Genomic DNA, 23315 nt, shown 5'->3' on the forward strand with positions numbered 1-23315 from the left:
AATCTATCAATACACTCTTGAATGTATTGATAGAAAATTTATAGAATGCTTCCCCCTAGGCTTTTTTCCAAGAATTTATCGATACATTCTCTAATATGTCTATAAATCTTATTTCGAAGCTAAATTTTCTAACATTTCTAACTTCTTAACTTCGAATTTCAAAGTTCCTAATCATTTTCAACTCCAACCACACCTTAATTCAACCATAAAACTCCTAAGGTTCAATCAAACTTCAATATACTCAAATCATCAAACATATCACAATATCTTCGCTTGAGTGTCATAGCTTCACTTGTTAGAAACTTATGCACATATAACACCATCCAAAGTCCTCAAAACATGTTAAGACTTCAAAATCACATTCAACACAACAAATTTCAAGTTATTACTTAACCAAATTCATATGTAATTCATATCAAAGTCGGGGATGTTATGCCTATTCTGAATTGTTGGGATTTCAACAATACTTCTAATGTAAACATTTTACTAGTAAATTATTACAAATTGAGAAGTTGTGATACGTGGTACAATAGCAAATTAAATGAGATAAAGGAGAGGTTAAAATAATGAGATGTGACTTGGCTTTTCTTTAAGAAGTAATAATATTAAGGAATCAATCTCTTTTTGCATTTATGGATGATCAAAACAAAAAACTTGAGTTAATTCCAAAGTAATATACTACTAAATGGAAATAATATAGTGACTTCTTTGCATTGAATACTGTAACAATCTCGTATTTGGCTTCAACTACACCACAAATGTTATTTGCAGATATATCACAAATTTCAACATCAACTATATAAAAAATTTTGTAAACTCAATACATTTTGGGAAAAATACAGCTCCTATGTAAGTCTTTATAAAATTTTATAAACCTGCTGCATAGCGTGGTCAAATTCAAATATATTTTAAAATTAAAGTTAAATAAAATATAATTTTTTATTAATATAATAATATTGCCTAGATAGATCGAGCTGGATCTAAAAATACTATCCAGGCTCTGGCCCAAATCGGGCTCGACGGACTGGCTTGCCAGTGGATAGGCCTGCCTCAAATGCAATGCCAATAAGAGTAGTTATCATCCAAACATGCCCCATCTCCATTCCAATCCCAATTCCATATTGAGTTAAGAAGCTTTCTCGTCAGTCTCCACTACCGCTACTTTCAGCAGCAACAAAAACATTGAAGCTGCAAAGGCACATAGATATCAAAGTCAGGCCTTTTTTGGCTTCTTTCTCCAAAGAATCTGGCAGCACAAACAAAGTAGAGTCTCTCTCAACAACCTGAAACACCTTTTTCTATATGTTTTGTTCATAAATGGCATCATCTCTTCTCTCCAGAACTCTCTTGGGTCACCGCTTGGGTCAATTCTCATCCTCTCTCACACACAAACCCCTGATTTTCTCTTCTCTTTTCAATGTAAGCAACAATCTCTTCCTCCTTTTTAAAAGAAAATGGTCTTGTCTGAGTTTTTCTAATCTGTGGTTTTCTGATTGTCGTAATCGGTTTTGCTTTCTGGGTATTTCATTTTCCCTTCTGTTCTTTTTTGTTGCATGTGATCAATTCATCACTTTTGGAAAATGGGTTTGAGTTCTGATGTTTTATTTTATTTTCTTTCTTTCTTACCCAAAGGGTATAGTGCTTGGACTATTGTTATGGCGAATTTTGTGTTTTCTTTGATTAATTATAATTTTTGTTTCAATGCTCTTCGTGGAATATTAGTATGTACGAAACCTAATGGAGATTAACGTTTTTTAAGCTGTTTTATGCTCGACGAATTAATCTATGAGACGTGTTTTTATTTCGTCTGATCTTTCAGTTTGTTTGTAGTTCTTTTGTTCCTATTTTAACGGTATGTGTGAAGTTCTTCACGGTTGTTGGTTGGCTGTTGTTTCATTGATTCTTATAAGATGTTTCAGTTGGAAATTTTTTAGTCTGTTTCTTGCGCTGAAATTATGTGTTAGGTATATCTAATGCTATAATGGCTGCTTTTGTTTTGGTTTATAAGTGAAATTTGGCTACTTTGAAGAATTCATTATCATGGGAAATTCTGGCATTTGATATTTTGAAATTCACTACTCTGTCCAAGTGTACCTCTGATGATAACTTAAAATATTGAACTGTGTACTGTGTTTGGAAAGTTTTTATTTCTAACTTTGAGCTACGGCTTTCGTTTCATTGTACTTTTCGTGGTCGTCTGGCCCATATCTTATTTCGCATTTTGTTGTTAGTTGCAGAAGAGACAGCTTCACGTACAGGCTGAGCCTACCTATACACCATATAAAACATCTGGTCGGCCTTCTCGTTTTATGGCCTCAGCAATTGACAGAAGAATTAATTTTTCTACGCAATCTCTATCCACAAATGATACGGTTGTTTCTGTTGATTGGCTCCATGCTAATCTAAGGGAGCCTGATATGAAGGTATTTGAATTTATATATGGACCAGGAACCCTTTCAAAGCATATGCTTAGTCATTCTTGTTACTTTTTGGAGTTTGAAGTAATGGTTGTCATGTATGACATCATGGTATCATTTGTGTTTGCCACTTTTGATACTCTATCCCCTCATTATTCTCTGTGTACATAATGGCATTAGGATATATTTGTATATTTGCTGATACTTAAGGTTTTGCATGAAACTGATTTGGCACTTTCTTAGGCATCACCTGGCAAATTTATCTATCTATTTGTTTAGTATTTATTACCAAAATAATTTTCAATATCATTACTCCTGCAGTTATTGTGACTCCGTAGGAAATCTAGATGTTAAACCTTGATCTTATCTCCTCATTATCTATTTCCTACTGCTGTTTCATTGTTACAACCAGCCCTAAATCAGTCTTTTTAAACATATAAGAATAATCTATCAAAATGTTATTAAATCCATGTTAAAACAACTGCCAAATTCAAGCCCAGCTCTAAATCCCTGTTCACAAAACTGAAAGAACTTCTAAACAGCTAGCTATCATACATCAGGTTTCCAAGGGCACGTTTTGGTTTATTTGTTTGTCCTCAAATTTATTTTATTGAAGGAAAAGAACATGTGTTCTTGGGAACATGAACTAAATCTGTTTTTCTTTTGTTTTCTTGGTAACAAGACATCTGTGTATCCCAATTGAAAAAAAAAAAGGAAAATTATAAAGTAAGTAAAAATTGTTATAAACTACAAATATGTGCTCTCTGAGATAGGGGATACTTTGAGAACAGTTTCCTGAAGACATTTCTGAGTTACTAAACAAACAAAAATTTTGCAATCTGAGAATTATTGATAGTGTTGTGAAAACATTGTTATGAATTCTGCCTTAAGCCTGTCAAGAATTTATTAGCATATGGTGTCTTTGGAAAAATTGTTTTTTGTCAATTGATTTCATTATTTATTTTATTCAGGTACTGGATGCATCCTGGTACATGCCAGATGAGCAGAGGAATCCTATTCAAGAGTATCAGGTGCTGATCTTTTACAATATATTTTGGTATCACACACTCAAGACACTTAAGTTCCTCAATTCCTTTCTTTTAATTCCAATATTTTCAATTTCAAATGCGTTTCTGTAAGACATCGTTCGTCATAGCAGGTTGCTCACATTCCTGGTGCTCTTTTCTTTGATGTTGATGGAATAGCGGATCGAACTACAAAGGTGAGATGCCTTTTATTAATTGATTAGTCTCTCTTGATCTCTCGGGTGCTCTGCTTGCTATACCACTGAAGTGGGTAGAAGAAAATAATTTGCATAATTCTTCGTTGCTTCAAAACCTTTGTCTTACTTTTTCTTCTCTTGATATCCTGCTGCTTCCCGCTTGGTTCTGTGAAGCAAGGACTTGCTTAGCTGTTAGCATCAATTCTCTTCTTTTACTTCGACAGCTCATTATTTACTTAAATGTCTTGAATGCGTCATGAATTTTTTTTTTTTGGGAAAAATATCAATTTCATTCAATAAACAGGGAATGAAAACAATTCCCTGTAAATTATCCTTTTTAATGTCTTGAAAGCATCATGATTATTTAAATTATCCTTTTTTGGTGTGGCTTGATAGAATTGTTGTTTTCTTTCACAGATAATCTGTTAATGTATTTTACTGGATGTATGATGTGTTATTGTTAATAAATAATCTACAATATTTTTGGGAAAGGTAGTAGATATTCAGGTTTTCTTTCTTTCTTTAAATGTTCCCATTTTTCATAGTAAAGTTGTGCCTTGTGGGAGGAAGATTTGAAAAACTCTTTTCGTAATTATTTTTGGCCACCATTAGGCAAATTACATAGGCCATAAAATTGCGGTTTTTCTTAAAAAGGTAAAAGAAGGTACTTTGACAATTCTAGAATAAACTTTATAACTTTATATATGCCTTCCTTGAATATTCCCTGTAATTTGATTCAAACAAATATTCATGATAGTTGTTACATGATGTATTAACATTGAAGATACTAGGTAAGTGAGCCTTTGAATAACATATGAACCAGTTCATTAATCATATTTGGCTTCTCTATTTAAAAACTGTTACTTGTGTCAGTTGCCACATATGCTGCCATCTGAGGAAGCCTTTGCTGCTGCGGTGTCTGCTCTTGGCATCCAGAATAATGATGGACTGGTTGTTTATGATGGAAAGGGAATTTTTAGTGCAGCACGTGTCTGGTGGTGAGTAGCATTCTTGATGATAAGATTATGATATCTTCTGAGCCATCTCTGAAATGGTTGATAATTTTTTTCTGATGTCAAATCTAACAAACTTTATCCGATTGATAATTGAAAGGATGTTCCGAGTCTTTGGGCATGACCGAGTATGGGTGTTAGATGGAGGCCTCCCAAGGTGGCGTGCATCAGGATATGATGTTGAATCTAGTGCTTCTAGTGATGCTATTTTGAAAGCCAGTGCTGCCAGTGAGGCTATAGAGAAAGTCTATCAGGGACAAACAGTAAGTTAGTTCCTTCCTGATCTCTATTTCTCTTATAATCTGAACTTGCAATTATTGATTGGGATGGAGGGGCTGGGGAATGGTTTCCATGCTACAAGATGTGGCTGTTGCCAGGGAGTTGTTGCTGCCATGTTGTTAAAGTGATGCCTCTTAAATAGAAGCAAGCAAGATTATTGGAAATACTAAGGACGTCATTCAGTAGCAATTGGCAGTTCAGTTACTGGGTTGCAGATCTATGATCTGAATAATAAAATATAACCTTCAATTCTCTTACGTTTCATTTTTATAATCTTATACTCTATAGTTTTAGTTGCTTCTGCATGTATCTTTGTTTTGCAGGCTGGACCGGTCACATTTCAGACAAAATTTCAGCCACATCTTGTCTGGACACTCGATCAGGTTAAATTACTAACCTAATTACCTAATATTTCTGTTCAACAAATAGAATTATGGTTTTGCTGTTTCAGTTTAGTTTAACTCCTGAAATGTTGCTCGGTAATGATTGAAATTTTAAAGTGGATTCACCTTCATGACCAGATCTACTGTTGTGACCTTGCAGTAACCATGATGCAGGATTTTTATGATGTGATGAACCCATCTGAACATTTATTTGCATTCGCATATATCACACTATAATTTACTATGGTCTGATAAATGAATAAATTTTTTAAAAAAGCTTCAAGCTGAATAGGACAAGTATAGAATTTTAGACATTATGAGTTTATATCAGTGGCATAAAGGAAGAGCATGCCTGCATATGTGTTATGAGATTAAAAACTAATGATTGTTTATATAAAGTGGTGAATTCTATATACACTTTGGTCTGAGTTGATTAGCTGTCTTCTTTATATGTACTTGGGCTTGATAGTGTTGCACCATTTTTAAATTCTGAAGAAAAATCTGTAGAATGCAATGTTTAACAACCAAAATTTATTTCTGTAGAAGTAAAAGGTGGCCTATGTAATGTGTTTAGTTGGTGATCTTGTATGTGCAATGTATAACAACCTAAAATTATTTCTGTAGAAGTAAGAGGTGGCATATGTAATGTGTCTAGTTGGTGGTGTATGTTACTGACTCTTCATTTTTACTAACATATCTGCATCAGAAAGATAGTGGATGCTTTAAAGCTCACATAGTTATAAAGTTAAAATAGTCTATGTACGCAATGCTCACAAACAGTTGAAAGTACTTGTTGGGGCACGTACCATGTCCAGCACTCAAATTCAACTCTGAGCAGCATAGATGTTCTATTTTATGGGCATGGCTGTGATGACAGTCCATCAGTGGACATAAATTCCCCATTATTTGAACACATTCTTAATGTCATGTTAGATCATACCTTCTGTCTTTTTTTCTTTTTTCAGGTTAGAAGAAACATTGAGGAAAAAACTCACCAACATATAGATGCCCGCTCCAAGCCCCGGTAATGCATAATGTTATTTGATTGAGTATATTTGACTATGTTTTCTTAGTGTCTGTATGATATATATGAATTTAATATGGTAAAATGCTTGCTGTTATAGGTGTTGAATAATTTTGCTTTCCTTCAGCGCTCAGTTCTTGTAGCTCAATACTTCGCCTTGTGTTGTTGACAATGAGCAAAAATCAACACGTCTGCCATATTACTGCCTTGGAAATGCTGTAAATACAATCTTAAATTAACTGAATTTCAGACCTAAATGAAATTTGTTTTCATAATAATTGATGTAAGTGGCATGTGACATAAGGTGTGGGCTTGTTCTTGCATTTTTTAGTCCACGAAAGCATAATATGCTTCTTAGATTGTAAAGTAGAGGCTAGCTTTGAATCTACTACAGGACTGAAATTTTTGCAATAGATATCAGGGTAAACTCAAATCTGTGTCATTATTATTACTAATAAAACTCATAAACTTCTTTCATGTTTTGGAAATTTGTCTAAAACCAGCAAAAACTAGAATCAAACTAGATTCTGAGTGGAATGGATACTATTGGTTGGCCTATTAGGGTGGTTCTAGTTGCCAGCATGATCCAGGAGCCCCTTGTTTTTTCTTTAAAAAGAAGAGACGCGTTTAGTGTATTCTAGGGTGTTGTATCAGTCTAATCAACTCAAGTAAGCCTTAATCCCTATCTAGTTGGAATTGGCTACCTGAATCTGTTTTCTACAATCTATTCAATTCAGGCTGTCTTCCGAACTATTAAAAATGCTAATCCTTTTTTATTGCCTCAATAACCATTGTTTATCTTTACCATTTTTCCCTCTGTGTTGTCCCTTTTCTTTCTGCATCAACTAACCTACCCTTCTATTTTAACACACCCTATATCTATGTTGCCCATGATTAATCCATTTTATAATCGTCCTTTAGTTTCTCCTCAATTGGTGCCACCTTTACCTTCTTTTAAATGATTCCATTTCGTGACCCACATCCATCTCAGATATCTTCATTTCAGCTGCACCCATATTACAGATATGTTGTCTTCTAACTGCGCAAAGGCTTAGTACATTAAAGCCCAACTGGTTTTATGGTGTTATAGTATATCCTGTTGAACTTGGCTAATACCTTGTGATCACATGATATCTTAGTAGCACTTCTCGATTCCATCAGCTTTTTTTAATCATATGAATGGTTACATCTTGAAATTTCACTTCCTAATATAAAAACCATCATTAACTACATACTGAAAATCATCACTCTTTTAAGCATCCCAATATTATCTCTACTATTTTGTTACTGTGGCATAACTTTATTGTCTTTGACTCTAGTATTTTTATTTTTGTTTTTGTTTTTAGGTCTTTTTCTTTTGGTTATTTTATTATAGTTGTGCTCAATGGGGAATTTTGGTGCAATTAGATTTTCATATTTAGTTATTTTTCCTTAAAAAAGTTTAGCTCAAGAAATAGATGTTCACCCTGTTCCTTATTCTTAGAAACCATAGGACCTGCCATTTCACTGTGTAAATGATCTCTTTGCTTTCATTGGGTTCTCTTATTGTCTTTTCTTTTGCAATCAAATTTCTGTTTTGGGTTCATTTCTCTCATCACTGTGCAACCTATCTAAGTAGATTAGGATGTCTCGACATCTTGGATGTTGATTTGATATAATGAGGTTTTTGATGTTTCCTGGCCTCTGTGTCTGACTGCTGGTATCAAGAAAAACAGAGTCATTAGTGTGGTGGAACAAGCCTTTGGAAGTAAGAGATGAGGTCAATGAATGGTAGCAAACTTGACTAGAAAAGTTAGCTGCTTGAGTAATGTGATGCATTTAGCAAGAACGGTGAATATCAGCAAATTTAGAGGAGTAGAGCAGTCTTTATGTCGCATAAGTGCTGACTCTTGGCAGCCTATATCTTCTATTGTTTGAGCAGGTTGCTTTGTTCATTAGTTTTTTTTTTTTTTTAATTTAGTACATAAATCCACACTCACACAACATACATAAAATTTTGTAACAGGATTTTTGCCTTTCAACTTTGTAAATTTTGAAGGAAATGTGCCTCATGGGCTCCGATGGAGGAAAGCCCATGGGGCCTAAAATTCAACCATATAAAGGCATATAAGTTGGGCTGATATGTTGGACCTCCTTGCAAATCAAATCCTTTTGTTGTTTTTTAACACTTTTGTTTTTTTTCCTGTTTTGGTGTTTAATGCAGATTTGATGGTGCTGCACCAGAACCTCGCAAGGGAATAAGAAGTGGCCATGTCCCTGGCAGCAAATGTATTCCTTTTCCCCATGTAAGCGATAAAAGATTTTCATATTTTACTTGCATGCTATGAAGAGCTGATGCGTATGTAGATTTCTGAAGTCCTAATAGATACCCTTTTTTTTTATGTCTGTGAGAGAGAGAGAGAGAGAGAAGGTTGGTTGGATGTGGTGCAGGATGATTTATTTTCAAATTAGGAGCACAAGGGGGTCTCTCCGAATCTCTTTTTGGTGTCTGCTGCATGAAGTTGTTGATGCACACAGATGTTGGATAAACATGCTGGAGTTCTCTTGATTATTTACTGGTGATATAGGAAGTGGCAACATTGTAGTTGAGGAAAAAAAGGGAGAAAGAAAGTCATAAGTCCAATTTGGTCGTTACCTTGTTTTGTCCAGTTCTTTGCTCTTGCCTTTCACTCTCTTTTCTTGTGTTTGTTAATATGGTTTTTTTGGATTATTTTCTGGAATAGTCTATTAATTTGGTCAAGTTTGGCATTTCTTTGCAGATGTTGGATGCTTCACAGACACTTTTACCCGCTGATGAACTTAAGAAACGATATCAGGAAGAAGGCGAGTACTATTTAGCTTCCTTTCTATCATTGTTCCATTCCCCCTTTCTTTTTATTCTTCCCAAATTCATTATATTGTGGCATCCTTAGTATCTAATAGTTGCAATATTAGGTAGATTGTCAAATATGTGCATAGTTGAATAAAATTTTCACCATGGTCAAATTAATTGTGGCATTTTAATCTGAACTTGTTTGTGTGCTTGAAATATTCCTTATACTAAGGCATGTTATTCGCTTATGTGTATCGTATCATCTGTTTGTTTTTAATGTGTATTATATATTGATTTTCTATTAAAATGTTGCATTTTTTTATTTGATTTTTGTATTAATATGTTGTATTTTTTCTTCAAAAAAAAAAAAATTCTTCAATTGCTCTTTTATTTTTTTTATCTGTATCATATATTGATTTTCTATCACAGAAATCCCTTTGCTTGATTTATACAATTAAACCCCAACAATAGCCCCCTCATCAACCAATATCAGTGTAAAATGTTAATATCTGCTCCATTTTATGCAATCTATTATATGGGTTTAAGGATTGAGCTATCTAATAAATAGAATTTTGAATCTTTAGCTACTCCAATAGTTCATTCTCAAAAATGGAAAATATTTGTTGAGTTTTTCTGTCTCATAATGATGTCAAGGACAGCTCATTTGCAAGAGGCTGCAAGTTTCCTTGATTGAGCAATATGAACTGCGCACTTTTTTTTCTTTTTGAAAAGCAATATAAACTGCACACTTGACTCTGTAACTTTACTGATTTCAGATAGAAAAATTAGACACTGATGCCTGTGGTGTCACATCCAATTTGGTTGTGGGACATCCACACAGTTCATAACTTAACCAATCTTTCAATATGATTTTATGTGGCTTATGATGCCAGCAATATACTGAATGTGCTTTTATTCTGCATCTTGATGAATCATCTAGCTTTGCCATCGCCCGTCTCTTTACTTTTGCTTGTAAAGAAGTTTATATTTCATGTTTGTTTATAAGAAGTTTTGTGGTTGATCTTGACATTTTTGTATTTTCCAAGCGAACTGATGCTGACTAATGACTTATTCTTCTGCAGGCATCTCATTGGAAGGCCCTGTTGTTACTTCTTGTGGCACTGGTGTAACTGCTTGTGTTCTGGCATTGGTACTTTCCCTTGCTATGTGTTACTGGTCCATCTCAACCTTTATGTTTAAAATTTATCCATATTCCCCTTAAACCTCAGGAGGGGGAAAAATAATGTAGTTTTTTAAACCGAGTTCTATGCACTCTTTTCTCTTCTGCTTGGAAAAGATAATACTCAAAGATAGTTATGTGTCTCATGCTGATACTTTTCAGGGCCTCCATCGACTTGGGAAGTCTGATGTTGCTGTGTATGATGGATCTTGGACCGAATGGGGTGCACAATCAGACACACCTGTTGACACTTCACTGTAAATCTTAATGCCACCTGGTCAAAATGTTCAGAACAAAACAGCTTGAGATTGGCAAGTTCAGTTCTCAGATTGTGAAGAAAAGGGGTTGAATCTATAACAGTTGAATATCATTCATCATTTTTGGTTTCCATTTTGCACCTGTATGGTAACTTCAGATCCACACTTGGTTTGAAAACAGAAATGTTGAATTCTAAGATGTCTATGAAAAATGGTGTTTGCTGTTCACATGAGCTGACAACATAGGATTCTGCTGCGAGCAATCACATTTTTAAGGCAGCAGATGACTCATAGGAGCTTATGACCAGTGTTGGGACATTGGTATTGGTCAAAGATAAATAAATAAGCAGCAGCAGCATAAATTTCTTTTCTATTCGTTGTTAATTTTGAGCACTCAGGTTGTTCTTGTTATGCGCACTTGAGCTTAAGATCAGGTAATTCTGCTCCGTTGGTGCGCATTAAAAGGTTGAATGAAGGAATGTGAGATAAAGACTTGAAAGCATTTCGTGAAGGTTCCTCTTTTCCCTTCATTGACTTCAGCATTCCTCTAGCATGAACTAATGTCATCATCCATGTGTGTTTTGTTTACTTTGTTTATTGAGGAAAAAGCTTTGAAACTTGAAAAAGCGAGATTGTTGAATTGATCAAATAGAATTCCAAAATGAACTTAACAAAATGCAACACTGGATGGGGGAACCCAATGGAAACAGATCAAACATGACCACAAAGAGGCAACCCGGAAAAGAAAAAATGTAAAATTAACAGCTTTATTAGAATAACAGCTTTCTTCCATGAGACTGCTGGAATCTTGATTGTTAACTATTAGTTGTTGCATTGAGAAAAAGATGCAATTACATGTTAAAGCTACATAAACAAAGCATTAGTAGAGAAATGGTTAAATAATGGAGGTGAAGACTTAATCATTCAAGGGGTGCAAATGCTAATAGCTGACTGAGTTCATCAGAGAGTGGAGGTTTAGAAAGCGTTGTCAAGGAGAGAACAACGTCCTTTGGAACCAGGCACTTTTCTTCCATGGAAAGCTTTTCTTGAACCTTTGGGGATGTTACAATTTGCATGCTTTCCTTACGAGTCGCCTTCTCCTTTTCCTGCATTTGTTTAAAATCCCTTGCTAATGTTAGCAATCACTCTTTTTTTACCCCTTTATATATTATATAAAAAATAATATAAAAATGACAGTTTCAAGTGGTTTCTCTTGTTAATTTTCACCATTATCCACCTTCACTCACTTTTTATGACATTAAATAGCAAATTGGATATTTGAAAATTTTATATTGCATATTGAAAAATTAAATTTGTATTGCTGCTGGAAATTGAGTTCTTTTTGAAGGAAAAAGGCTGTGAGGAATGAAACTTTGAAGGTTCATTAAGGTACATTGAGTCTGAAAAATTGAAAAGTTGATAAAAGGAAAAGAAAAACACAAGAATCTAAGACTTTCTTTTTCTTAAAAAAGAGAAAATTACCGAGAAAGAGTCCATAAATTCAAGGATTCCAACTTGAGCTTGCAAGTACTTGATATACTTGAAGGCAGCATGAAGCATTTCAGCGGTGTTCATCTTATTCCCACCGGGCACAAGCTTTCCCAGCTCTTGAGTCTTCTCAGTTATCTTCCTCCTCCTTTCTCTCGCTGCAATGCTTTGCACTGATACGCTCTTAGCATTAATCCTCTTCGAACTCTCCACAGAGTTTCCATCCAAGTTTTTCTGATGAATGCTTTGATGTTCAGGCACGGGACAAGAATTTAGAGCAACCCCGTCAGAGAAAGCAGGCACAAAATCCGAGCAGCAGTGACCTTCAATGAGTTTCTGGCGTTTGGGGCATGGATAGGAGCTGAAGTTTTCATATGGGATGATTTCGTTTTCAGGTGAGAAGGAGCTTAAAGGGTCATATGGAGAGGACAAGTATGGAAGTAAAGCATTGTAGTTTTCAGGGTATAAGAAATTTTCATTCAGGTCAATATAAGGATCAAGAAAAGCACAAGGCAACTCAAATGTGTCCCAGTAATATTCAAGATGATGATCTCCTGCAACAAGCTGTACCGGAGGTTGTTTTGCGTAATGGATTGGCTCCGAGTGAACATTTTGAAGATCAGTTCCCCAGTTGGAGTATGAACTCAAAACCATGGTGGCTGGTAAAATCCTGGAATCGTCAGGGAATGTGGAACATGCATGAAGTCATCATTCATGGCATGCAAAAGTTAGCTATTAATGAATTCATCAGTTTTCAGTGAAATTAAACAAAAGCAATCTGAAGTAAGTAGCAGAGATCACTAACAAAAAGCAAGAAGCTAGCATCCAGCCTAAAAACCCAAGAAAAAGAAAATGCAGAAAGGTTTTAGAGCAGGGAAATGTGGAAGAAATAGAAGGGTAAAATACCTGAAATAGAGAAGAAAACTGTCAAAATGTTGTGCTGCGTATTGACCTGAGGAGACAGAACAGATATTGGTAAGACCCTACTAGCAACCAAAAAACTATATAAACTGAATTTGGGTGGGGGGTTGGGGGAAGTGGTGGGTTGAGATAAAATAGGAAACATGGGTTTAGTAACAGTTAGTTAACCGCCTCCGAGGAAAGCTAGGGCTTTTTGCTTCCCACCAAAGAAACTGAAAATCTGTTAATTAACTACGGGGCCTTTCCCACCTTGGCGGCTGCCTCATCACTCATTATTGGACTCTTTCATGTTCTTGTCCTCTATTTCCAGTTATACATTTTTCTTTTTTTGAAAGTTAGATAATTCATTAAAAGGAGTAACCAATGGTTAAACTCCATTGAAAAATACAAAAGAACTGTAATTTTAAGACTTATGCTCCAGTTATACATTTAAAACATTGTTTCTAATTAATTTAATTTTTCTTACATAAGTTAATTTCCTCATGATATATATATATATATATATGTGTGTGAGATTATAGTATACTCATGCTTTATGTAAGTTACATGTGTGTATATTTGTTCACATAGGCACATATATATCTATTATCTATATTATATTTATAATCTATGATCTACATAAAAACACAGATGTTGGTAGAAATTTTTGTTATCGGAAATGAACATTTTGTTTATTATTTTATAAATTATCATTTGAAATATATTCTATTATAAATGTTAAGAAGATTTACCTAATTCGTAAATATAAATTTTAATTATATTTAATATTTTTTATTAAAAAAATTGCAATGCTCCATCAAGTAGAAATATTCATGCTATTATTTTTATGATGCAAATTTAACTTTTTCTTGATGATGATTGTTTTTCCTTTATTATATTATGCAAGTTGATTGTTACCTTGAAACTTAAAACTTTTATTTATTATTTGTGGAGTTATCATCTAGGAAAAGGTTTCTCAATCTTGCTAAAAATTTATAATTTTACGTAATTAATAATTAATAATTTTGTGTTTTTATTCTTTACACTTTGCAAATTTGTGGTGTTATAATCCAAGGAAAAGTTTTGTCTATTTTTGTCAAACTTTTATAATTTTATAAACTTAATAATTGATTTTATAATTTTATATTGGTATTAAAAAATAAAGATAAAATGGAAAAAGGGTGCAAATGCACTTTTTCTCGATGGCAAAATAAGAAAAAAAATATATGTTGAATAACTCACTTAATAGCCCGTGCCACATATAGCAATAAAGTAGGTAAACTTTTTTTTGGTCCAAGTTCCCGAATTTTCATGAAAAACAATTAAATAAAAATTAATAAAAAAATTTAAGTTGATAAATTGAACATTATATTGTTACATAGATTAATTGTGCAAAATTTGAAAAGTTTTGATACTTCATTTAAATAGGTTGTTTTTTTTTATTAAAGTTAAACAATAATAGAGTTTTCACTATTCAATAAGTAGTCATCAAATTTTATGTATAAACAGTATTTTAATCAATTCTTTTTTATATGATTGATTTTCTCACTGAACTCTATCAATTTACAGATTTTGATTTTTAAAATTAATTTTTATTTTATTGTTTTTAATAAAAAAATCTCACAAACTCGACTTAAAAAATTATTTCTAAGTTTTGCTCAAGAAAGAAACTCATTTAACTGAAGGATGGGGATAATGGCACTCCTAATTGTCTATTAACACTCTCCTAAATTACTCTCACTTAAATTAATTTTTATTCAAGTTAAATTTTAATTAATTATATCACTATTTATCTATTCACATTACTCCTTGTTAATGTCAATTACTCTCACCTTTTTCTTTGCGCATATTTTAATTCTCTATACCTTTCTATATTCCTTATGAAGATTTTAGATGAATCTAATAATGGAGCAGCAGCAAATTGATGATGAAAATATAAACTTGGCTTTGCAAAATTAATTAATCATTAAAATGATTGTTGCATGCTCATTAAATTTAAAAAAAAATTTATGTTGAGCAGAATTTTTAAAATAAAAATATAAAAAAATATTTAAATAAAGAAAAGAAGAATATACTATAAGAAAGCATGCAAAGACAAGAATTTAACTCCAATTCCAAATTATTTTCACCATTAGGGCAAGGGATTTTGTCAAAGTTCATGTTTTCATCATCAATTTGTTGCAACTCCATTGTTAGATTCATTTAAAATTATTGAATTGAACACTACTGGAGAAAGAAAGCAAGGAAGAGTTACAAGGAATATAGGAAGCTATGTAGAGTTAAAGGGTGTAGGAACAAAAGGTGAGAGTAATTGAGGGTTGTTTGTTTTAATGTAAAAGACTTATACTTGTTTGGAAGACGAAAAATTAATTTTAAATGTAAAACATTTTACAGGTTAACTAGAAAAGCACCCATTAACCACATAAAATATCTTACGCCCTTAAAGGGCATAAGATATTTTTTGGCGAACAAAAAAAAAAAAGACTTTTGTACTAAGGCTAGGAATATAAGTTTGATNATATTAAAATATTTATTTTTTCAATTTAAAATATTAATATTTAAATTATTCAACCCTATCAAAATTAAAAATATTTTTTAATGAAACCATTCAATAAAATTAAAAAATTTTGTTTATAAATTGAATAAATCTTATTAATAATTATAGTAAAAAATATTTTAATGATTGTCATTTGATGAATATACATAAGTATAGGTTTAAATCTTACTAATAGTTAATAAAAAATATTTCTATGATTTGTTGAATACATATTTATATGTATAAGTTTTTGATGTCTTACACAATTGATGAATATTTATATTTTTATAGTGTTATGATAAAAAAAGTGATGAGATGGAATTTTTTTAAAAAAAAAATTAAAGCTTAATTTCATTATAGATATATGGTTAAATGCTTAGGAAATATCATTATTGATTTTGTCTATTTTTATTTTCATTCCTAATTTTGATCTTAAATTAGTAAAAACCAAATGTCACCATTGTTTTATAATCAAATTCTATTTAGCATTTTAACATTCAAATAACTCATGACGTCAGAAAATATTTTTCATAAGATAATTCAAATAATTGGACAGTTTATCCAAACAATATAAAACATTAAATTTTCATTTAGAATATTTTACTCAAAAAAATTTTGTATCATAGTAAGTCATTTTCCGGGTATAAAATGGACTTTGAGATTAACCAGTCTAAATAAATTAATAGTAACATAATTAATTAAAATTTGACTTGAATAAAAAATTATTTAAATGAAGGTAATTTGAAAATTACAATTATAAATTATTGGTAAAGAGTGTTAATAGATAATTAAGAGTACCAATAACCCACCCTTAATTTAATTTGTTAAATAAAAGAAATCAACTTGCCCCGTGGCATGTGTAGAAAAATAGAGTAAAAAATGGAGTGTATTTCAATTCTCAAATTTTGTAAAAATTATTATCACAATTAAAAGTGTTCAAGCATCGAGTTACTTGTACTTGGTCATTGAATTTTAGGTTTGTGCTCGATTCGATTTGATTTTATTGAATTATTGCATTGATAAAGAATATATTTTTATTTAATTTTAACTTTAAAGTACTAATATAAAATAATATTTTATTGTTTTAATAAAAAATAGTTTAAATGGAGAATGAAAGGCACAGTATGGACACGTGTCACAACGACTTCTAAGGTGAAATAGTAAAAAGGAAGAAAAAGAACAAGAGAAAGAGTTTTCCATTTTTGTTGTCTGGAAATTAAATGTAAAGATAAAACTATTTATATGTGCCACAAATTTTGTTGCCTTTTAAAGCGGTGCCATAAAACCGGGCAACGGCCTTTTCTTTGCTCTTCAAAGATGGCAGCTGAGAAAACACAGGAGAAAAATAAGGAGCAGTGACAGATTTGTGTTTTCATTCTGTTTCTCAATACCTTTTGATTTATTTATTTTTTATTCTTTATTTCCCTCTCTAATTCAGATTAAATCCTACACTTTCTTTCAACCTTTTCCTGGAAATCTTACGAAATCGGTAGTAGTACATCAGACAACTTAGAAGATTCTCATATGGATAAAACTGTACAAACTGATGATCAGAAGGAAGAACTGCCCAAGGATGAGAAAGAAAAAACAAATGAAACAGAGAAGGCAGAAGGTGGAGGCGAAAATGGTGAAGGAAAGATTGAATATGAAAAGAAAACAGATGAGGAAAGCATGAATGCTGAAGAAAAGAAAGAAGATTTGAACAAACTAGACGTGGGGATGAAGAATGATGAAGGAAAGGAAGGAGATGTGAAGGAAATTAATGAGGTGAAGAACGATGGAGCAAGGAAAGAAGATGTTAAGAAAATAAATGAGATTGATAATAGTGACGCAGAGAAAGAAGTTGAAGAGGTGAAGGATGGTGAAGCAAAGAAAAAAGATGAGGAAAATGAAGGTAAAGCAGTAGAAGAGAAACATACTTCTGAGGGTGTCAAAGAAAGAGTTGTTAAGATAGATCAAAATCCAACGTTTGTTGAGGAAAATGGTGAATTGAATAAGAATGAGAAAGCTGACGCAGAGGATGTTTCATCATGTAATGTTAACGTGAGTAGTTTGTCATTCAAGGAAGAGAGCAACCTCTTCTCTGATCTAAAACAGAATGAAAAGAAGGCATTGGTGGAGCTTAGATCAAAAGTTGAGGAAGCCATAAATGGAAATCAATTGTTCAAAGTAAAGGAAAGTGATGTCCAAGAGCGAAATGAAGAAAAATCATCGGAAAATAGTGGTGAAAAGGAAATGGAAAAACCAAAAGAAAATGAAGGTAAAGAAGATGTCGGAGATGAGGGTAGTGAGGCAAATTCATCCATGGAAGAGAACAAAGATGGTATGCAGGAAGGCCCGGAAAAAGAAAGGGTCGTTGCAGAAGCTGAAGAGAAGAAAGTGCAGGATCAGGCTATGGATGGAAAAGGGGATTCCATTGATAAGGATATCAAACTTTGGGGAGTCCCATTATTGCCTAGTAAGGGAGGTAAGGCAACCGATATTGTGCTATTGAAATTCTTGAGGGCTAGAGAGTTCAAGGTCATCGATGCCTTCGAGATGCTGAGGAACACCCTTCAATGGAGAAAAGAAAACAATATTGATTCCATCCTAGATGAAGATCTTGGCAATGAATTTCGCTCCACAGCATACATCAATGGCAGTGATCGCCAAGGCCACCCGGTATGTTACAATGTTTTTGGGGTGCTTGGCGGTGATGAGATGTTCAGTAAAACATTAGGGACGGAAGAGAATCGTGACAAGTTTGTAAGGTGGAGAGTGCAACTGATGGAGGAGGGAATTAAAAAGCTTGATTTTAATGGCGTCTCATGTTTGCTGCAAATCATCGATCTCAAGAACACCCCAGGACCCTCAAAGAAGGAAGTTCGGCTTATCATGAAACAAGTGATTAGCCTTCTCCAAGACAACTATCCTGAATTTGTTGTGAAAAATGTAAGCATTTCTTCACTTTCAATTCATGCTACTTGTCCCATCACTTAATTTGTCTCAAATATTTCTTGACATGACATATAGTAATTAAATACAATTTATGAGAAATTCAATTAATTCATAAATAAGATATTACAATCAAATGAATATCATCAAGTGAGAAATTAAAATTTTAAGATAAAGACGGTGAAATATTCCCTATCAATTCTTAATTTGATTCCCAATTATTATTCCCTTTTATCTCCCCTTGTTCAAATCCAAAAATTTTGGTTCACCTATAATTTGATTCATATCATTTTACTCACTCTATATGTATAATTGATAGACCAGTTTTTTCCTTTGTAGATCTTCATCAATGTTCCTTTCTGGTATTATGCATTTGCCGCCTTCTTTTTACCTTTCTTAACCCAAAGAACAAAGAGCAAATTTGTGTATGCTAGGCCAGCAAAAGTCATTGAAACCCTTCTCAAGTAAGAGTTAATTTTCTCAAGGTCCTTATACATATTTTAATTCAATTCATTGGAGACTAATCTACTCTAGTGCTTTGGTTGGTTCCAGGTACATTGATGCAGAAGAAATACCAGTATGCTATGGCGGCCTCAAACGTGACAACGATTCTGACTTCTCGGCTGAAGACCATGCAGAGGAAGTTCTTGTCAAAGCAAGCTCAACGGAAACAATTGAGATCCCTGCACCAGAGGTAAATGAACTAGTATCTTGAAACAACACTAATAGTGGGAAATTATTAGATCACCTATGATATTACTAAAGCCAATTGTTTTATGGAAAAAGCAGGCAGGGAGTGTTCTGATCTGGGACTTGGTCGTGTTGGGTTGGGAAGTGAACTATAAGGAGGAATTTGTGCCGGATGATGACAAGTCTTATACCATTATTGTTCAGAAGGAAAGGAGAATGGGGATTCAGGAAGGACCGATTCGGAATTCTTTCAAGAATAACGAGCCTGGAAAGATTGTTCTCGTAATAGGGAATGCACCGTTCAAGAATAAGAAGCGTGCTTTCTATCGATACAAAATCAAGAATGTTAGCTCAGCATCCTGAGGTTCCAATGATTATATATATATATATTATAAGTTTTAGTTAAGTAGATTGGTCAAAGTTTGAATTGAGATATGCAGGATAAAGAGGAACAAAATTAAGCCATTTAACTTTGGCAACCATATTTCTTTTCAACTTGTATTAATTTCAATTTTGTTCCTTATTCTTTCTTTCTTTCTTTCCCCCTTCTTTTATTCATTGTTTGGTGCAATATATAGTAAGGTAGGAGGAGTTGATTATTTTGTGAAAACCTTAAATCATGAATACTATATTATATTTGCTTAGTCTTCTCTTCGCAATTGTCTTTTTAAATGGTTATCTATACTACATATTATCTCTATTAATATATAACGTGGTGTGATAAAGTTATTGTCTTGATATAATGAGTTTATTAAGAGTATATTTGGCCTGACTTTTTTTTAGCTTAAAAGCCATTATAAAATTCTTATAAAAAATAATAGTTTTTAAAATTAAGTTAAAGCTGTTTGATAAATTTACTTTTTAAAAGCTCTTTTTCATAGATATATTATTTGGCGAAACAACTTATATAAATTTTGATTTTGATTAAAATTACTATAAAAGGTATTTAATAAATCAGGAGAAAAAAATTGAATCAAATAAAAAAAAGATGAGTGTGACAAAAATATAATTTCCCTTATAATATTATGAATTACTGAAAGATAAAAGAAGAATATAAAAAAATATTTGTTGTTATTTCTTAAAAATTGGCTTGAAATTTATGATCTCTGGAACTGAACAAAATTGATATTACATACAAGGAAGAGAACCTAAGGTGGTATTAATAATGGATCCAATTGGGTCAAGAAAATCACGTTTAGCCATTGACCCATTTTCCTATTGATATCATCAACGCTAATTCCATGAAAGTCTATCAAGGTCATGATATTCTCACCAACAAAGTTACCCTCCATGAACAAAAAAGTCTTGGCTTTTATATTTTTCTCATTTTTTAATGGGTTATTTATTTTGTGAAGGAATGCCACATCATCTGTTGAGTACTGTTGGCTCAAATGTGAAATTTACTGCTAAAATCAGAGCGGGCCCTTGGGTGAAGCCACCCAAGCAAGGGCTTTAGCCCCCAATTTGGGTAGGCCCCAAATGTATGGAGGATTTATAATTTTATAATAATTATAATATAATTAATTATATTAAAAATATATAAAAATTAAAAAAATAGAAAAGTAAAAAATAATTAATAAAATTATTTGTTCTCTCACTTTTTAATTATGTGCCTAATAAATCTCAATTTTCTATCACTTTCTTATTTCTAGAATGCTATTAATTCTCAACTATATTCTTTTATTTCCAATCAACTAATGGTCATATGTATTTAATCATTTCCAACAGTTATTTTTTTCTCACTTATTTCTCTTATTTCCAATAAACTCATTAATGATTTTCAATAGCTATTTTTTTTCCTATATATAAAACCAATTATTTTTTTTCAATGTATAATATCTACTGTTGAATTCTTTTTTTCTCATTTGCTCTTTCTTCCTTTAACTTCAATTTTTCTCTAAAAAATACACAAGAAGTCTGTTCTTTTATTATCTTCATAAAGTTGTAAACCTCATTTGCGGTTTGCAATAAGCATTCAACAATTAGGTACTATTGTTCTAATATTTACAGATTTTTTTACTTTAATTTAGAGTTTATATTATATTGCTATATTACTTTTATTCTAATATTTTTTTTAATTTCAATAAAGAAAAGCCTCATTTGAATATTTCGCTTTAAACTTTTGAACTTATTGAGCCGTCTCTGGCTAAAATGTTCAGGGATTTTACAATTTTTGTTGTCAAAGGAATTAAAGTCTATTTTAATTTTCTTGTAGTGCAGCCTATTGTTATATCTAAAAGAAAAAATTCTTTAAAACTGAGTTACCACAAACAAGTAAAAATATTGACTTTTCAATTTTCATCTAATTTATCTCAACATCCATTGATCTATTTGACTAATTATGTCAATCATAATTAACAAATAAAATATACACCAGAAAGAAGTTAAGAACAAATAAACATCACATAATTATCATATCAAACAATAAATTAAAAAATATCAAACAATAAAGAGAGTTTTCAAAACAAAAAAAAAGCACGATAGAAAATAAAATGAAAAACAAAACAAAGAAAAAAAAAAACCTGAATGCAGTTTTGAATTTTGGATTTTCTTTTCCCTTAATTTTTAAAAGAGGAGAGAAGAGGGAGATTGATAGGGAGAAAGAGGGGTATTTTTTGAGAGAAAACTTTTTGGAAAAAAATAACTCTCCTAAGAAGCTAGCATGCTTTGTTTCTAAAAAGAAAAAAAAAAGAAAAGAAAGCTCTTATTTGGAGGTTTTTTTAAGCTATTTTTTAAAAAAATTGTTCTTTAAAAAAAAGCTACTTTTTTTCTAAGAGCTTATCATAAAATATTGCTTAGCCCAACTTCTACTTTTAAGAAGTAGATAAGTTGAAAATAAACTAGGCCAAACAGACGCTAAATTTTGAATTTCATTGATAAAATTACTCACAAACCAAATATATTGACACTAAATCTATATAAGTATAGATAAACAGGTAATTTGATTTGCTATGTACTAATTACGATTAAGGTCTCATATTCAATTATGTAGACACTAAATTATAAACAAGAAAAATTAAAAATATATAAAAAATTATATATATATAAAAAATGAAAAATGAAAAAAGAAAGGAGAGAGGTACGACTGGCAGGGTGCGGACGCACCCTGCCAGGCACCTCTCTCACCTGCCAGACGCGAATTTTTCGCGTCTGGCAGGGTAGTGGAATTGCCCCCCTGATGCCCAGGGACAAGGCAATGGAGAGTGCCCCCTCCAGAGCCCAGAAATCGGGTATAAATGGGAGGGGGATCCGAGCAACCAAAGGGGGGAGCCAAAAAATAGAGAACAAAAAACAGAGAACCTACAACAAGAAAAAATCCCAGCAGCCACACCAAAAAATCCACAATGAGCACTGAAAAATCAATCAAAAAAAAGAAGGAAAATAGGAATTGATTCTTGAGAAGGGGGTTTTTTTTTTATTTGATTTTGGGGAGAAGATCTAGAGAGAGGCGGAGCCGTGATCTGCTGCCGGCGCAAGAGGAAGAAGAGCTGAGCAGAGGAATAGAGAAGGAGAGAGGCGGAGTCGCGATCTGCTGCCGACGCAAGAGGAAGAAGAGCTGAGTAGAGGAATAGAGAAGGAGAGAGGCGGAGCCGCAATCTGCTGCCGGCGCAAGAGGAAAAAGAGCTGAGCAGAGGAATAGAGAAGGAGAGGGGTGGAGCTGCAGCACCAACCGACGGAAAGGAAGAGAGCCAGGCTTGGGTGTTTGACGAGAAGAAAGAAAAGTAAGCAAAAAAGAGAGAGAGCTTTTCTCCTCAGGGCCGAACGACGCCGTTTGTTGTCCCATGGAATGCTGTGCAAAGCTAAACAGTGTGTCTAGCAACAGCCGTGGTCAGCTTAGTTGTGTTGAGGCTCATTCAACTTAATCAGGTAAGGAAAATTTAACTTCTTTGCATAATGGATTTGTGATTATTTAATTGCTTGGGTATTATGATTTGATTTGTTTGAGTTCAACTCACAGCATTTAATCTAAGCTTCATAACTTGATGCTAAAAGGTTGATTCGGAAATATTTTTTTTTCTTTACAAAGTCCTAAAAAGGAAATTTTCTAGAGAATGTCTTCAAGATTAAGATTAAATTACTTCATCACAATGCTCTAAAAGTTTTAGATATGATTTGCAGGTTTAAGGAGATAATATAATTAGAGGATTATAAATATGTATAAATATGAATATAAATAGGG

The 23315-nt window shown here is 32.7% G+C and overlaps 3 protein-coding genes across 7 annotated transcripts; 2 read left to right on the forward strand and 1 right to left on the reverse strand.

The window, feature by feature from the left end:
- LOC18594871 (thiosulfate/3-mercaptopyruvate sulfurtransferase 1, mitochondrial) lies at positions 1102-10958 on the forward strand. Of its 5 annotated transcripts, XM_018125135.1 has the most exons (13): positions 1102-1263; positions 1341-1419; positions 2232-2423; positions 3389-3448; positions 3577-3639; positions 4513-4637; positions 4753-4915; positions 5255-5314; positions 6280-6338; positions 8542-8623; positions 9098-9161; positions 10233-10300; positions 10493-10958. In XM_018125135.1, exons 3-13 carry the CDS (start codon positions 2310-2312, stop codon positions 10589-10591), a joined length of 957 nt encoding a protein of 318 aa, XP_017980624.1. In that variant the 5' UTR covers positions 1102-1263; positions 1341-1419; positions 2232-2309; the 3' UTR covers positions 10592-10958. The 5 variants fall into 5 exon arrangements, 4 of the variants coding, with proteins under 4 accessions (XP_017980624.1, XP_007022596.2, XP_007022597.2 ...); XM_007022534.2 differs by having other exon boundaries at positions 1102-1419; XM_007022535.2 differs by having other exon boundaries at positions 1102-1419; positions 2238-2423.
- On the reverse strand, positions 11394-12729 carry LOC18594870 (transcription factor bHLH53). The gene is made up of 2 exons (XM_018124628.1): positions 12070-12729; positions 11394-11693 (listed from the first exon to the last, which is right to left on the reverse strand). The coding sequence occupies exons 1-2, from the start codon at positions 12727-12729 to the stop codon at positions 11508-11510; spliced, it is 846 nt and encodes a 281-aa protein (XP_017980117.1). The 3' UTR covers positions 11394-11507.
- LOC18594869 (patellin-4) lies at positions 16845-19724 on the forward strand. Its single transcript, XM_007022532.2, has 4 exons — positions 16845-18442; positions 18785-18909; positions 18998-19139; positions 19235-19724. Exons 1-4 carry the CDS (start codon positions 17036-17038, stop codon positions 19496-19498), a joined length of 1938 nt encoding a protein of 645 aa, XP_007022594.2. The 5' UTR covers positions 16845-17035; the 3' UTR covers positions 19499-19724.

The sequence above is a fragment of the Theobroma cacao genome, chromosome 7, assembly GCF_000208745.1.
Source record: "Theobroma cacao cultivar B97-61/B2 chromosome 7, Criollo_cocoa_genome_V2, whole genome shotgun sequence".
NCBI lineage: Eukaryota > Viridiplantae > Streptophyta > Magnoliopsida > Malvales > Malvaceae > Theobroma > Theobroma cacao.

Excerpts from the sequence above, each read along its gene's own strand:
- LOC18594871 (XM_007022534.2), top strand. The coding sequence starts at position 1,318 with ATGGCATCATCTCTTCTCTCCAGAACTCTCTTGGGTCACCGCTTGGGT. Across the intron at positions 3,640-4,512 it reads TAGCGGATCGAACTACAAAG|TTGCCACATATGCTGCCATC; the intron begins GTGAGATGCCTT and ends TACTTGTGTCAG. Across the intron at positions 9,162-10,232 it reads GAAACGATATCAGGAAGAAG|GCATCTCATTGGAAGGCCCT; the intron begins GCGAGTACTATT and ends ATTCTTCTGCAG.
- LOC18594870 (XM_018124628.1), bottom strand. The coding sequence starts at position 12,729 with ATGGTTTTGAGTTCATACTCCAACTGGGGAACTGATCTTCAAAATGTT. Across the intron at positions 11,694-12,069 it reads AATTTATGGACTCTTTCTCG|GAAAAGGAGAAGGCGACTCG; the intron begins GTAATTTTCTCT and ends AAACAAATGCAG.
- LOC18594869 (XM_007022532.2), top strand. The coding sequence starts at position 17,036 with ATGGATAAAACTGTACAAACTGATGATCAGAAGGAAGAACTGCCCAAG. Across the intron at positions 18,443-18,784 it reads CTGAATTTGTTGTGAAAAAT|ATCTTCATCAATGTTCCTTT; the intron begins GTAAGCATTTCT and ends TTTCCTTTGTAG. Across the intron at positions 19,140-19,234 it reads TTGAGATCCCTGCACCAGAG|GCAGGGAGTGTTCTGATCTG; the intron begins GTAAATGAACTA and ends TGGAAAAAGCAG.